Source organism: Atractosteus spatula, chromosome 3 (genome assembly GCF_055471065.1).
Source record: "Atractosteus spatula isolate fAtrSpa1 chromosome 3, fAtrSpa1.hap1, whole genome shotgun sequence".
Classification (NCBI taxonomy): domain Eukaryota; kingdom Metazoa; phylum Chordata; class Actinopteri; order Semionotiformes; family Lepisosteidae; genus Atractosteus; species Atractosteus spatula.
Genome location: NC_142708.1, coordinates 71965964 through 71981683, shown reverse-complemented (window position 1 = coordinate 71981683; position 15720 = coordinate 71965964). Strand labels below are relative to the sequence as shown.

General features: G+C 44.1%; 1 protein-coding gene across 2 annotated transcripts in view; it reads right to left on the bottom strand.

The window, feature by feature from the left end:
- map4k1 (mitogen-activated protein kinase kinase kinase kinase 1) overlaps positions 1-15720 on the bottom strand; it is a 50495-nt gene that overhangs the window by 21121 nt on the left and 13654 nt on the right. For both annotated transcript variants that reach the window (XM_088910978.1, XM_088910979.1), the window contains exons 2-6: positions 12954-13011; positions 5503-5593; positions 4383-4447; positions 3307-3362; positions 1885-1932 (exon numbers count right to left, since the gene is read on the bottom strand). In XM_088910978.1, coding sequence (XP_088767104.1) covers positions 1885-1932; positions 3307-3362; positions 4383-4447; positions 5503-5593; positions 12954-13011 — 318 coding nt within the window. The remainder of the gene's footprint in view (positions 1-1884; positions 1933-3306; positions 3363-4382; positions 4448-5502; positions 5594-12953; positions 13012-15720) is intronic.

The window sequence follows — 15720 nt, the reverse complement described above, 5'->3', positions numbered from 1 at the left end:
GTTGTCCATCCTTTGCCTTTACCTTGGGATCAATGGATGCAGAACTCTTTGTGGTTCCCTGAATCCAGGCCGAAACAGGATGCGCAGGGACCTTCAGTTCCTATGCACCCACTGTAGGCTCTGGAGCTCCACCCTGATCTGAATTAGAACTGCTGGTGTGAGTAGCTCTTCTGCACCCAATGTTAAAAAAACTTACAGGTCATTCTTGAGCTGGATGAGCTGGTGAACCCACGACCTGTGTTGTTGTGTTGTTCTAGTGTAATGTATCCTGGGATGCTTTACACAAAGAGGGAACGAGACTGTGTTAAGACGCCATTAAAAGTGCCTCCAAATGACAATGACGTTCACACGGTGCGTTACTCATTTCTCATCGCCTAAACGAAGATATTCTGGATTTGCAGCTCATAGGAAACCTGTAACTGTTTGTGCCGGTCTTTAGAAATGAAACCCATTTCACAGAAAAGTGACTTGAAACACCCGTTTTTTCTCTGTTTTTCTGCAGTTATTTTGTGAAATCTAGGGTTCATTTCTTTTTTATTTCACCTCCTGAGACGCAGCAACGATTCGGAGTTCAGGAATTCAGAAAGCGGTGCACCTTCTAGGCAAGTTGAGCCTCACGCTGCCGATTTCAGGAGCTGCTGGCGTGCTGTGAATGACTCCTGCGAGCAGCAGGAAGACGAGCGTGTGCTCTGATTATATCTGGGCAAGGCTTATCAGCACCTGATCTCCACCTGCAGCCTGCAGGCCTTCTGCTGGGTGCTGCCTGCAGGACGGCGTGAGGGTGCATGAGTGAAGACTTGCCTACAGGACGGTGCACCTCTCGGTGTGGAAACTCATGCATGCTGCTGCACGTTTTTCGCTGTGAGTGGGTGTATCTGTGCATGTACCATTATGTGTGTAACACAGTGAATGTGTGTCATTCAGTGTGTGTGCGTGTGCATTCCTGTTTTTTTTACAAATCGCACAGGTTCTGAAAATCTCATTGATAGCGAGAGTGTGTTAGTAGCTGAACTGGGTCCTTTTTTTAAAACCACTTCATTTGTACTTTGTCTGATATGTGCATTTTTAAAGCCTACCGGTCCGCTTTGCTACCATTGTTCTGCCCTTCTGTGTAGTTTGCAGACGTGTTGCATTCCCTCCCAGCACACGTCTGTGAATTTCAGCTTTGCAGTGATAAAAATCAAGACTGAGCTGACTTCTGGGGGAAATTGTCAGCCACACTGACACAATGCGTAGAAATTCTTTGAAGGAGCAAAGGGTGCTTAGTAAACCGAGAGCTCACCCGATGAGGTACAGACGGTACTGGATCTGACAGTGCTGGGACATTTTTAACTTTTATTCTTTGGTTTTAGCTAATGTTACCGTACAAACAGGTGCATCTTTTCTGTGGCTGACAAGTAAAAATGCATTTTACTGCAGTTTTACTTCACCAAAATAACTTAGACGTTTGCACAAACCCAATTTGTAGATTGAGGAGTTTGTACTTAATACTATGTCACTACGTCTCATAGTAAACCCTTCACTTTTCTCTTGAATGAGCTGCACATGCAGTTTATAGATAACATGTGCGGGGGCAGGTGGCCTTAGTTCCCCCATCTCTGGTCTTTGTTCAGTCTGAATTGAAGAATCCTTGATAAATGAATTGAAACAATTAAGGGTCAATTAATCAATCAAAGTCCTGTAATAGCTTGGAACTGGAAGAGCCACGGTTGGCTACCTCTGATCTACTTGTGATCTATCCCACCCATTGTAACCAGAATGGTCCTTCTCTGTTACAGTGCAGAAGTTAATTTCAGCCCGCCCGCCCTGGGAGGGCCGTATTCATTTAAGGCCCCGTGCTAACATGTGATTTATCAACTTTGACGCCCTTTAGAGTTCTCTCACCTTGATATCTCTGTGAATCTTCTTCTGGCTGTGCAGGTACTCCAGTCCCTGTGACAAACACAAGCATGCTCTTACAGTGGCAGCATACATCACCCTAGTTGTTCCAGTCTTCCCCATTGTAGAAATGGATACCGAGATTGCTGAAATAAATCCGAGTTCCATCTAGAGAAGAGTCACCAATGCACACAATCTACTATCTGTGTTATTAAAAACAGGCTGCTAAGAGTGCACTTCAGCTTACAGACAGCTGTGGAACACCACTGCAATGACTGATGCCACCTGTTTTTTTGACCTATTTGAGACCTATTTTTCCAAAGCTGATCTCAGCGTGTGAGCTGTGAGATCTCATGCTCATGTATTACACTCAGAGACGTGCCATGTTGAAATGCGACTGTCCAAGCGCAGGCAGGGCAAGTGTCCGGTTTCCCATAGCACTTCTGCTCCCGAAATGATTCCTGCCCCAGGTGACAGGGCCTGACTTACAGACTAGAATATCATTTCTCAGTGCAGGATGTTGAGAAAGACCTCCTGCTCAATTCCGTAGGCTCTGTCTGAGCATACTTCTTTTCCTGAGGCCAGTGTCCTGGTTCTCTTTGCTACTGACAAAAAACTTTTATATTTTTCGAGACATAAATAAGAACTTAAGAAATCTGGCAGAGCAGAAGAAGCCATTCAGTCTAGAGTCATGTAAAATTTTGTTCAGCTTTTTCCTGAAGGAGAACACAAATCCGGGACTCACCCACTTGACCGGAAAGCCTGTTGCAGGCATCCCAAACTTCTGTTTGTGTAAAGACATGTTTCCTGTTCTCTGCCACAACTGAATAAGCTTCCATTAGTGATTCCAATCTTTGTTTCACTACTGACTCTGAAGTAATTTCCTAGGTTGACCCACATCTTTACCCCCTTGGGGTGTGTAAAACCAAAGTAGTGTTGGTGCCTTCTTTCTTTTTGGTGCTGAGTACGTTGTCTCTGTGGCTGCTCATTTTAATATGGCAGGGGGCTGTGCACAGGTTCAGATAGGAGAGATCAGGATTCGTGAAAACTGGAGGATGTGCCTGCTATCTGGGCGAAGCTGTGGCTCTATGGCTGAGGTTCTGCGCCTGTGGCTGGAAGGTTGCCGGTTCAAATCCCGTGGCTGGCAGAGGAATCCTACTCTGTTGGGCCCCTGAGCGAGGCCCTCAACCCCAATTGCTCCAGGGGTGCCGTACAATGGCTGACCCTGCGCTCTGACCCCAGGCTTCTCTCCCAGTCTGTGTGTCTATGTCTCATGGAGAGCAAGCTGGGGTATGCGAAAAGACAAATTCCTAATGCAAGAAATTGTACAGTATATGGCCAATATATTGTGCACTGATACATGCATCTGCGATGTGCCGCGTGTCTCAGCCTGTGTCTCAGATCGGCAGCGAGTGTTACTGATCTTACCTTCAGCATCTCCCTGCACACGTATGCAATCTGCTGCTCTGACAGGGGCCCCGTCACTGCAGGAGAGAAGGAGAGAGTCCTTTAAAAAACACCCCCTCCATGCGCAAAGGCACAACATCAGTCAGAGGTCACTCATTCATCATGCTCCACTTCCAGTTACCCAAGACCCTGTAAGTAAAACAGTGGCTTATCTCTCAATCAGAAAAGGAATGTGATTTCATCTTTTGTATGTTAAGCATACAGCTTGATCCGAGGTCTCACCATGGACCAGATGAGTAAAAAGCAGCCAGTGTCACTAAGGAGACTAGCCTACACAACTACACAGATTGTACAGGGTATCGAATTCGTACTGTTAGGAGATTTTATTAGTTCATTTTAAAAATGTAAAAACAACAGTTCTGAGATAATCCAGTTCTCCCTCCGCATTGTGAAGCTGAAAAAGCAAACACAGTCACGATCAGAAAACATGTCAAGGGGAACTGTGACGTCAGACACAGTGGAGGTTGAACTGTTCGGCACTGTCCCACTCCAGAAGCCTAAAGCAGCACATTGGTAATTTTGTTCCTCTTTTCTGACACATTTTCCATTGCAGTACTATTGTATAGGACATTGTCAGCATTTACCATGGAAATCCTTTTCCTGCTTTGGAACAGGTTACAGAATTGGAATTAATTATAGAATATTTTTACAACTTTTCAATTTGGAATCACTTTTTACTTTAATCAGCTCAGCTCTAGCTCACACAGGAAGAACGCACTCATCTGACACGTGTACGTTCCTGAATCATTCAGCATTTGCCATGCCACATGGTCCCCCAGGCCTTTACAGGAGAACATGTGCTGATTGGAAGAGTGGTGCATCTTTTACTGCAAGCTCACCGGCGCCACCTATGGCCTGGTAGTCACTGCTGCTCCCCAGGGAAATCCCTGACAAAGCTGCTGCTTGGACAATCCTGGTCACTGCTGGCTAAGGGCATGGACTGCGCTCCGGGCTCAACCTGGTGACGCCCGCTGCAACCCGCAGGGCACACCTTGCACTGTAAAACCGGGCCACCCCGCCCTCACCCCCCCGCTTACCGTGGTACACATCCTGCAAGGATCCCCCTCCGCAGTACTCCATGCAGATCCACAGCTTGTTCGCGCTGCAGGACACACACACAAGGCTGTTAAAAGTGGGGACCACCATGCTCACAGAGTGACTCTGGCAGTTCCTCGGACTCCTGTAAAATGCCCGTGCTTTTCTGTTTTTCCCGTTTCACGTCTGGTTGTTTTTTTTCAGCGCGGATCTTATTGAAATCAACCTGCCCCATACCACCAACAGCAACAGAACAGAACTGTCCAGTTTCCCCACAACACCTGTGCACATCTCTGGTATCAATGCCAGCGTTCTGCATGGGCGTCTGTGTCAGGCCCTGCCTCACGCAGGCCAAGCCACAGCAGTGTTGTGCTAGGTATTGTTTCATGTACAGTATATATGACTATAACTCAGTGTCAGAGCTGCTCATCTTCACATGGAAGGCTCTGTGTGCATCTTCACACCTGAATAGTTCCCATCCTCTCCCCGGTGGTGGGACACCATTGTGTGATGAGCTGTTCATCCATGTGTGTGCCCTTGTGACAGTGTGCTCTTTGAGTGTGCACAGAGAAGGTGTTTCTGTGTCACTCTGTGGGTATTACTGTCAATATAAAGACGCAAAGGTATAAAAAAGCTCCCCACAAAGATTGAAGCTACTGACAAACAAAATACGGGGATGTCCCTGTTGATGACAGTGACCTTTCTATTAGCTGAAAGGCTTTTTTATTTTAAAGCTACAAATGCTAAAAACATTTGCTTTTGCTCCATGTGGAATGTCTTTTGAACAGAGTTTGGAGTGCCTAATAAATATAGGAGTCAAGAGGGAGGCCTCGCCACTAATAAGGGATGAAACAGCAAAAATGGATACTATACTCAGCTGGTAGGGAGGTCTTCTGTAATCCTCTGGAACGTCAAAACACATCAGCATTTTGATTTTGTTTTTTTGCTAACTGATGATTTTTTGAGAACATGGGAAAGCAATAAAAGTTTTAGTTTGGTCTATTTCTTCCTCCTCACTCAGAACAATAATTAAAGCAGCAGGACCTCCAGTTCTTCCCTAAGGCAGGATAACCTTTGACCCCAACCAGAGAGAAGAAAAGACCCAATCAGGAGCCAGCTCACCGTATGTAGCTGCCAAAGTACGCCACTATGTTACTGTGTGTGCAGCTCTTGACCATCACAATCTCCTGCTGGATCACGGAGAAGTCGTCCTCTGGAGAGACAAGCAGGACAACAATAATCATCAGAATTATTCAGACTTTTTGCTTTGAGTAAGTCAGTGAACGTCAGACTGCCAAAGAAGAAATAAATTGTATGAATAGGAAATGAAATTCAGTAGTGCAGTGTTGCACAACAGGATAAAAATACACCCTGATGTTGTCTTGAAAAGGTCAAGTTAATGGTTTTGTATTAAAAAGAAAGCAGTTCGGAAACAGAGACCGCAAAATACACAAATATCCTGAACAGTGTGTGTCATGTTCCTACGTGTGTAGAGCATTTTTTTAAAAAGCTGCACAGCGTTTAGTCATTTTAGCATCTATGAAAAATTGTAATCAAAAATACAAATAACCATAGGGCAACACCTGTACATTTTTCAGTATGCAGTGTGGTTTCTAAATACAGCATTAGATCAACAGGCACTTTCAGACTTTGTTGTCTCCCAGGAAAAGCTTTTTCCTGGCTTTCTAAGTTAACGTGAACATCAACTCAAACACAGAGAACAGAGAAACAAGTCGTTATACTGTAATACTGTATATACACTGGAAGGGTAGAAAAATGATCAATACTGAACTTCTAACAGAACTTACCACTTTGCCTTTATATGTGTGTTCTTAGAATAGTTGTAAGGATTTTGGATAGTGATTAGAGGTTTTTGGTGGTGTTTTGATTAATCGTTCAGCGCTGGAGAGACTTGGTTGTGCGAGGGCTGAAGCACCTCGTTAGTGAAAGCAGAAGTGACAAGGGGGTTTAACATGTTGATTGCCAAGTCTGATGAATATTGAAGCTAAAAAAACACCTGGAAGAACCATCAAGTTCTGCTTAACAAGACAACAATGCCGTTGTACTATTGGTATTTTGCAGGCTGGACTAAGTCAGGTAGAGGTGGAGTTGTACTTTATGTTTTAGGTCTTAAGGTTTAGGGAGTGGAGAGTACCCTGATGGGCATCAGAAAGTATGGGCCCAGATGTCCAGAGCAGCGCGATAATGTGTTGATGTGCACAGACCAGCCAATGGGGAGGTCCAGGTGTGACGGTCTGGGCAGGAGTGTCTAGTCTCTCCAGAGCTTGACTTGTAGTGTTTGAGAGCAACCTGACCGCATGGTGCTACATTGATTGGTACCTATCGAGGAGACTGAATGATTTATTCTCATTTTATAATAATTTATACTGAAATCAGCATTCATGATTACAGTTATTAGTTTAACTTTTGAGTCTCAGATGATCAATGTTGATTAATTTATTATTAATCTTCTTCGACACCTGAAGAAGGCTCCACGGCCAAAACGTTGTGTTTTCTTTCTTCTTTTTTTCAGCATGGAATAAACCTATTACTTGTTCCTATATATATGTAACTATACTTTAGTATTAGAATCATTTTTAATCATCCCAGCTTGTACATCTGGTTAAAACTATATGAAAAGGCATATATATTCATGTATACTGACACTGCTGAACCAGCTGCCTAGTACCCCACAGAATATCCTGGGAATATCTTTACTGGACTGTCAAGGCAGACTTAACACAACCCTGATGGAGATACTGCAACATCCCGATATCGGGCCAGTTACACCTTAAGCATGTCTGAAGATTCTACAGCACAAAAACTGCTTGCTGCCATTCCGGAGGGCTCTCCCAGAGCTGACAACATTCCGGCCATCCTCAAGGCCTCTTGCAAGATCGGAAAGTGACTGTTGCGCTGGTGATGCACTACCGATTAGACTCGATTCCTGTTGAGGAGGAATCTACATGCAGCATCTAGGGCTCAGGGAGCAGTGAGCAGCCACATGCTTGTCTAGGCTGTAGAGCAGGAATGGGAAACACACCCACCCACGTGGCAGCATCTGCAGGCTGGTGAAAAGCACGTGACACAGATGTACATCTTGTGTTGAATCCCACAGAGGCCACAGACACTACTACCCTGTGAGCTGCACAGGAGATCCCCTGTTGATCAGCCTGAATGATGCCATAATGTTCATATCTGCATACTGTTTCATAACATAATGTTTCATTAAGCATTTCTACAAAAAAAGCTGTTTAGTACAGTATGTGTTATTTTATTTTTTTTCAATGTACAGGGACTTCCTGATGATTAACCTTGATGATGACAAATCTAAATTGGCATACTGAGTTTACCCATCTCTACCCTACTGCAGTACACATCCTCCACAGCTTACAGCAATGCCTCAGACTCAAGAGGCCATGATGTATCAGTGTCCAGTGGAACAGGTATGGGGGGAACAGAATGCATTTAGTTTTTCCTAACATAACTAATTACACACATGTCGTGTGTCATGACACACATTATTGTACTAGATACTTCGTGGTGACAGTCAGGTTGGTGGTCAGAGCTTTGGGAACTATGACAGCCAATGCTCACCGCTAGGTCTGAAAGTCAGCATTTTTCATCTGCAAAAAGAGTGTTTTCTTTGACTGTTGTGTGGAATTACACAGCTCTTTGTCAGGTATAATAGTTGAGCTGCTGGGAGTGTCAGTGCACTTGATCAAGTATTATATCACATAGTGAGGCTGCACCAAAATAATTCTTATACGCTGTTTGATTCTGATAAGAACAAAATTTAAACTGTGTTATTACAGAAATTATTTTGTTTCAGTGCTTTCGTTTTGATTACACGTTGTGGACACGTTTATGTTACATAAACGGTTGATATCTCATTAATTATCGGCCTAAAGAAGGCAAAACTTTAGAACAGTGCCGAATAAACTACTGCAGCCTCTGCGCAACGGTGAATTTGTCCGATGTTTTGGGACCTTTGGGGCCGGAGTATTTTAAAATGGCGAGAAACGCGGACGCATTTTGTCATGGAAGTAAACCGCTTCAATTTTAACGTTTGTCATTTGAAAAAAGAAAGACGTTTCAGAAAAGGTGAAAAACCTGTTTCAGAAACCCTTTTCTTTTTCAGAAAAGCTTTTGCCAGTTTCTAAATGAATGGCGCTTGCTTTTGAGAAGAAGAGAAAACCGTCTTTTCACTGGGCATGCAGTGCCTGTGTAGGGGTAGGATATGCAGTTATCATTGTGGTGTTCTGCTCACCGTTAGAGGCGATTTGCAGAGCTTTTCACTCTTTCTCTGAGCACTGGTGTGATGTTGTTTCTCTCCCTTTTCCCCAAAGCACTCACCCACATCCTCCACATCTCTCTCTCTCTGTCCTCTGTCCTTCTCTCCTCCCCTGCCCAGTGCATGCTCTCTTTCTCTCCCTTCATTTCTCCCCTCGTCTCTCCACCCTCCTCTCATTCTGCCTCTCTGCCTCGGCCCACTCTCTCAGCCTCTCTGCTTGCAGCTCTGCATTGCTCTTGCTCTCTTTCTCTCAGGTGTCTGTGGTCTCTGGCTGGTCTCTCACAGGAAGCACGAAACGCACAACTCAAAGGCTCCCTCCCTCGCTTTCTGTCACCGTCTCACTCTCCCTCACTCCTTATGACTCACTCCCCTGTATCCTTCCTCTCTGACTGAATGGCATCGAGGGGAGCAGTGAGAGGGAGGACCCGTTGGTAGTTAAAACCGGCTGTGAATCCCCCTTTTCTCTCTCTGAGCGTAGACACGAACTTCCTTTGCAGTTTTGTATGCCAGAAAAAAAAATCTGAGTTATTTAATGCTCTGGTGTAAGAATGGAGTCCCGCACACCAATTCTTTTTCATTCACCAATTGAAATCGGTATGGGGGGTCACAATACACAGGTATATTATTTCATCGCTCATTTCCATGGCTGTATTGCCTCTGAGTTAAGGGTGGACCTTTTTTTTACCCAACTTTTATAAAACATTTTAATTGGGCAAAGAAAACCATCTGAAAATCTGCCTGGGAATTTTTTAAGATTTAGAGTTATTATGGTAAACGTGCTTTGCAGGCAAAACTTCATGCATTTGCAGCAGATTGCAACCACGAAACACAATAAGAGTTCCTTGGTGCGAGCAGGACTGAAAATATTTGTTTCTCTTCCTTTTTTGCTTTTTTGTCTGTTCTTCTGGTGAAGATTGCAATGCTGAAACAGAATTTAATTCCCAGGCTAAAAGTCTCAAGAGCTGTTTTTGACCCTGAACACCTGGTCTCAGAGAGTCACAAACACATTATCTTTCTTTTGAGGTTTATAAACTCCCACACAGCACAGCTCGTTTGAGATCAAACCTAGTTTAGACTGACAGCTGCTCTGGAAGCCTGGTGAGTCGACAGGTTTTCATTCCAACACAGCTGTTAATGACCTCAATAAGTTTATTGCCGTCTTAATTGGACCTAACTAACAAGTTCACCTGGCTCTTCAATTATTGCCGCTTTTAAGAACATAGTTGCCCTACAGAACTGGATCCAGACGTCCCTGACTTACTTAATGGTATTTTTAAAGTTAATTGTCCAGAAAAGAAACTGTTGGTTTTATCAAAAGCAAAGTCCTGTGATCTTGCAGCTCCCATTTTGGTAAGGTCTTGTTTCTTGTGGATCACAGCATTAAATTGAGTATTTTGTTGGTCACATACTGCATAATGGTCACTATAGTGGGCCAGCAGCAGTCTAATTCCTTACTTTACTTTGACCAAACAGTACTGTGTAGCTAGGCCCCAAGACTGAGGTCAACCTTCAACTCAGAGGCAGTGGCGTTGAGGAAGAGGCGGTAAGCTCTTATATGTAGAGGCATATTAGCGAAGAGCTTATTGCATACTTTGCATTTATATTATTTATAAATTATAAAGATTTTGGACTTTTAAAAATTTCTGTTATGAAAGACTCTGCATCAAATAAAAGCTATCTCCTGGGTCTTACTGTGCTGCTGCCACAAGAACATAATAAAAGTTGTAAACAAGAAAAGGCTATTGTTGTCCACCCCAGCCCATCTGGTAGTTGATAGTAGCTGATTGATCCAAGTATCTCGAGCAGCCAGTTCTTGAAATACACCAGGGTATCAGCTTCAGACAACACGGCTGGGTAGCTTGTTCCATACTCCCACTACTCCCACTTATGGGGTAAATAAGTACGTTTTAAATGCACTTCCAAATACTTCACCACTTATGTCCTCTGGTTGGTGTTTCACTGCTGATTGTGAAGTGTGCATGGCTTGGCACCTCAGCACCTGTCTGAACTATTATCACCCTACTCCCCACCTAGCAACCTTCGCTCTTCAAATTCTGCCCTCTTTACTGTCCCCCAAGCCCGTCTACACTCTATGGGTGACAGGGCCTTCTCCTGTTATGCCCCCAAGCTCTGGAACTCTCTCCCCAACGATATCAGACAGTCACCTTCTCTAAACTCCTTCAAATCCAGACTCAAAACCCTCTTCTTCAGAAGAGCCTTTACTGAACTGGTTCCATTCTTCACCCTCTGCTCTTCTTAGTACCACCATCCACAGTCTCCTCTGTGTATTGTAATTGTGTTTTATCTTGTGTATTCTTTTTATTTATTGTTATATTCTTCTTATTTATTGTTATTGTCATCCTGTAAAGCGCTTTGAGAAGCCACCTTTAAAGGCTCTATATAAAATAGTTTATTATTATTATTATTATTATTATTATTATAAGTCTGCTAGGTTGACTTTGTCATTGCCTTTTGAGATTTTGAATACTTCTATCAGGTTCCCTCGTTTTCTTCGCTGTTCAAAACTGGAAAGGTTCTGTCCCGAAAGTCGGTCAGTGTAACTGCTCTGTTGCAGAGGTGGCTACAAAACTGCAATATAGAATTTCTGAATCCAGGTTGATAGGCATCACTTTTGGGCTCTTCATCTGTGATTAAATGACTTTGTAGTGAGGTTGGTTTCGCAGCGTCTGTGAGGACTTTCTGTGTGGTGAGTGGGGGGATATGTACTGTGATCTGAACACCTGGGGTCAGGGGAAGTCGAGAGCTAACCCTTTCTGTCAGGTGAAAAACCTGAGGCAGTGTTTCAGTACTCATTCATCCCTCGTGCTGGGGGTGTTTTCTGGCAGCTAACAACAGTACAGTCCACAGGGTGAGCGGGCCTCAGGTTGGTGCTGTCTGAGTGTCTGAAATGAATTGAGTTTTGTTTATTTCCTGAGTAGATGTGCACATTGTATAGCTTCTCCTCTTTTGGGAGGAAAAGGGAAGTTGCAGAAATGTTGATATGAAGCTTCTGATCAACCCACCTAATCTTTTCACTCCAGGTAGGTTTCATAGGCTTTAGTTTTTGAGCTGATAACAGGACAATTTCTAAAGTTTTTGTGCTGTAGAATCTTCGGACATGTTTAACGTGTAACCTTTACAAGAGACTGTTAAAATATACAGGAGAGTTTAAGTCAACATACATAAACCTTCAAAAGTTTGGGAACACTGCAAAGAGGCTGGGTTTTGAAGAATTCATGAATATCTTTGTAACCCTTTATAGATACTGATCTCCTCTTATCTCTTACACTGCAGACCCTGATGTCTCAGCATGACAACAGCATCCTTTGTACTAGAAAAACTGCAACTGTGGAGAGTGTTTTTCTGTCGCCTGCTCATTGCTGTTAATTATACCGTAATTACAGCTACCTTTTTCTACCGACTGTAAAGAGTTCAAAGTGCAAATTAAGGTTGTGGTTCAAATATGTACCCTAAAGATGATCAGGCAACACATACACCCTCTCCAGTTGTACACTGTTCACATAAGGAAGTCAATCACATTTCAGAGAAAACATCCTCACCGGTATCTGCAAAAGCTGAACTTTTATAGAAGTGCCAGTTAATTGTTCACAGTGGGAAGAAGAGATGTTATTAATCCTGGACTCAGAGTGAAGAAACGCCTGGACAGCAAACTCATTTTCTTCTTCCTCCAAGGCTTTGGTAAATTGTTTCACTTATATGCTTTTAATAGGAGTTTGAAAAAAAGTGGAACAAATTTTGCTCGCAGTTCTGCCGTTGCCCCACCCTAATTTACCCCTCGGCTGTCACCAGGAGCTGCAGTTACCAGTTCTCCAAAGACACACAACCCCTGGATGAAACTCTACCACAGGAAATTTTCTCATAGCTGAACCATGCTCATACTGTACCATACAGTACATCAACTTTGTAGGCATCATGCTTTACTACAGTATATATAGTATCTCTGGCTGTACTGAGCGTTAATACAGGTGTGTTGATATAGAGTCTAGTTTACGGCAGCAGTGAGGAAAGGTAGTTAGGGGTGAGGGCTGAGAGCAATTAACTGAAAGGTTGTGGGTTCGAATACTAGCTAGAGCGCTGTTGTGCTTTGAGCAAGCTACCTTACTCAGATTGCTACGTGAAAGTCTTTGCTGTATAAATAGGTTGCAGTGCAAATGGCTCTGGATAAAACTGGTACCCATAAAAATAAAAAACACCTTCCATGCCACCTCCCTTTGGTTCTCTGCTGAAAAGGCCAGAACTGCTGATCAGCCCGACTCACCTGGTTCCGTCTTGATGATCTTGATGGCTGCCAGCTCTCCGCTCTGTTTGTTTCGTGCCTGAAAGTGAAAGCAGAAGAAATCAATCAGATAATGACACTCGCTTTAGTTTTGCGCTACGTGTGGATTCCCTAAATTCCCCTACACTAACGTTTGCAGACAAATGTTAGCTGATCGGCTCTGGAGTGATTACGGGGGATGCCAGAGTTTAGATGGGCCAGCATCTGGTGCACAGTCCGTTCGTCCTGTTGCTGGTGGCAGTGGACTGTCAGCGTGTACGGTCAGCTCATTTTTGGGAACTTGCATCTGTGAGAGTAAAAGTCACACCCAACTTTACCTACTGTGGGCAGACAAGACCGGATGAGAATTTCACTGCCTCACGTCCATCCTGACCACAATTTGTATAATGGCTTCAAAACTATAGGTGGGAGGCTCATGAGTGACACAGTAAAGGAGCTTCTTGCGAGTACAGGTTGAGCCTTATTGTCGAGACTCCGTCATTAGGCGACTGCAGTCAGGGGCTCATGACTGGCCAGCTGGCGCCAGGGCTGGGTGTTCCTTGGGCTTCCAGGATATCCTTGCAGTGTGTCATGCCCAGCAGTCACTCGGCTTCCTTGCCCAGTGCCTGGGATTCTGCTTTGGTGTCTGTGAGAGATGCACTGTATGGAGGGTGCCGGCAGGATTGGGCAGCTTCATGTTAATTGTTAGTTGACCGGCATTAAAATGGTCACGGCAGGCCTTGTTCTCATTGGCTGGGCCATCGGCCAGTTAACTTCTCAGGTGGCAGCTTCTAGCTCAGAAAAGATGCTAAGCAGACAGCTGAGCTCAACGTCGGTTTTTGAGTTTTTCAAAAAGCTGGAGTTTCTTCCCCCTTTTTGAGCTGAATGCGTTGCATTTTTTCTGTGTTAAACAAAGCACTATGTCTGGAAAAAACTCCTCCAACCTCTGGTCTTCTCAATGCCCATACAAGAGCTACGATGTGACAAATGACATCATACTCTACTAAAATACAGCAAACCCTTGGTTTAACAGACATTGGATTTTAGTGGACACAGTCTTTATCTTTATCTTTTGGAAATTTGACGGTGTCCTAGTCAAATTTCCCCCTGGCCTTTACCAGTCATGGCCTCCTTATAATCCCCCTCTCTGAACTGGCTTCATCACTCTGCTCTCCTCCCACTGAGAGCTGGTGTGTGGGGAGTGTACTAAAAGGCCAAAAAGGGATGAATGTTAATGATGCCATATAGGGCTAGAGCAGCTTATAGAGGTATTGTCTGTGTTTTGTACGCTTTAGCAATTAAAACTAAAAAACTGAAAAAACTAAAATGTTAATAATATGTAAAAAAAAAACTCTGTGAAATCCATAGATGAAAAAAGGGTAAAAATAAATTCTAAATAGGTTATAAACTCAGGAATATCAGTAGTGCCCTATAGGGGTAAGTCACTTGTTAAAGATGGGTGTTATTTGTGTTTTTTGTGTTTTGTATGCTTTAGCCAATTTTGTACAGTATATTAAAGACAAATTAAATTAAGAGCTTCAGTATATATCATAAAATAATATATAATATAATAAACACATTTTCACTGTGTTGATTTCAATTGTTAGAAAATGAGTCAAAAGTTCCAATAAGCATAAATAATATGTACTGTATGAATGTTCTGGGGCTGATAAAATCTCATTTGAGATTGAATGGACATTTGGCCATAACAGACACCCCTTCTCCCCCGTTAGTCTGTTGAACTGAGTGTTTACTGTAATTTAAGGTGAGCGCATAGTGTCATGGAAAGGAAACACTGTAAAATGCAAATGGCACACTTGACAATTATGATGCAGAGTCCGTGCAGAGCTGCTGTGCAGGTTTTCTGCAAGCTTCATTCATGTTTTGCTGAGGTGACCCCACGAGGGTGGGCTGGCCAGGACCCCTCTCCTCCCCCTGATGGAACCTTTTCACTAATGGAACATTCTGTGATGATGACATCACCACCATGTGCAGTGCTTTCCACCCACAGAGAAGCTACACTGGTAAACAACACAGATGCAGGCCGGCCACTGGCCCCCTCAAGAGCCTCTTATACAACACAGACACTGGCCCCGACAAGAGCCTCTTATACAACACAGACACAGGCCAGACACTGGCCCCAACAGGAGTCTCTTATACAACACAGACACAGGCCGGACACTGGCCCCCACAAGAGCCTCTTATACAACACAGACACAGGCCCCACAAGAGCCTCTTATACAACACAGACACAGGCCCCACAAGAGCCTCTTATACAATACAGACACAGGCCAGACACTGGCCCCAACAGGAATCTCTTATACAACACAGACACAGGCTGGACACTGGCCCCCACAAGAGCCTCTTATACAACACAGACACAGGCCAGACACTGGCCCCAACAGGAATCTCTTATACAACACAGACACAGGCTGGACACTGGCCCCCACAAGAGCCTCTTATACAACACAGACACAGGCCAGACACTGGCCTCCACAAGAGTTTCTTATACAACACAGACACAGGCCGGACACTGGCCCCCACAAGAGTCTCTTATACAACACAGACACAGGCCAGACACTGGCCCCCACAAGAGCCTCTCATACAACACAGACACAGGCCAGACACTGGCCCCCAGTGCTCAATACCTTTACCTGCAGGACCGTAGCTGTCTTGGGACCAGAGCTGAAAGCCCCTGATCTAAATAATAACCTCTGCAGTTTTCTATAACACTGAGAACATTGATTTCACTCAGGTGTCCAGTGCCAAG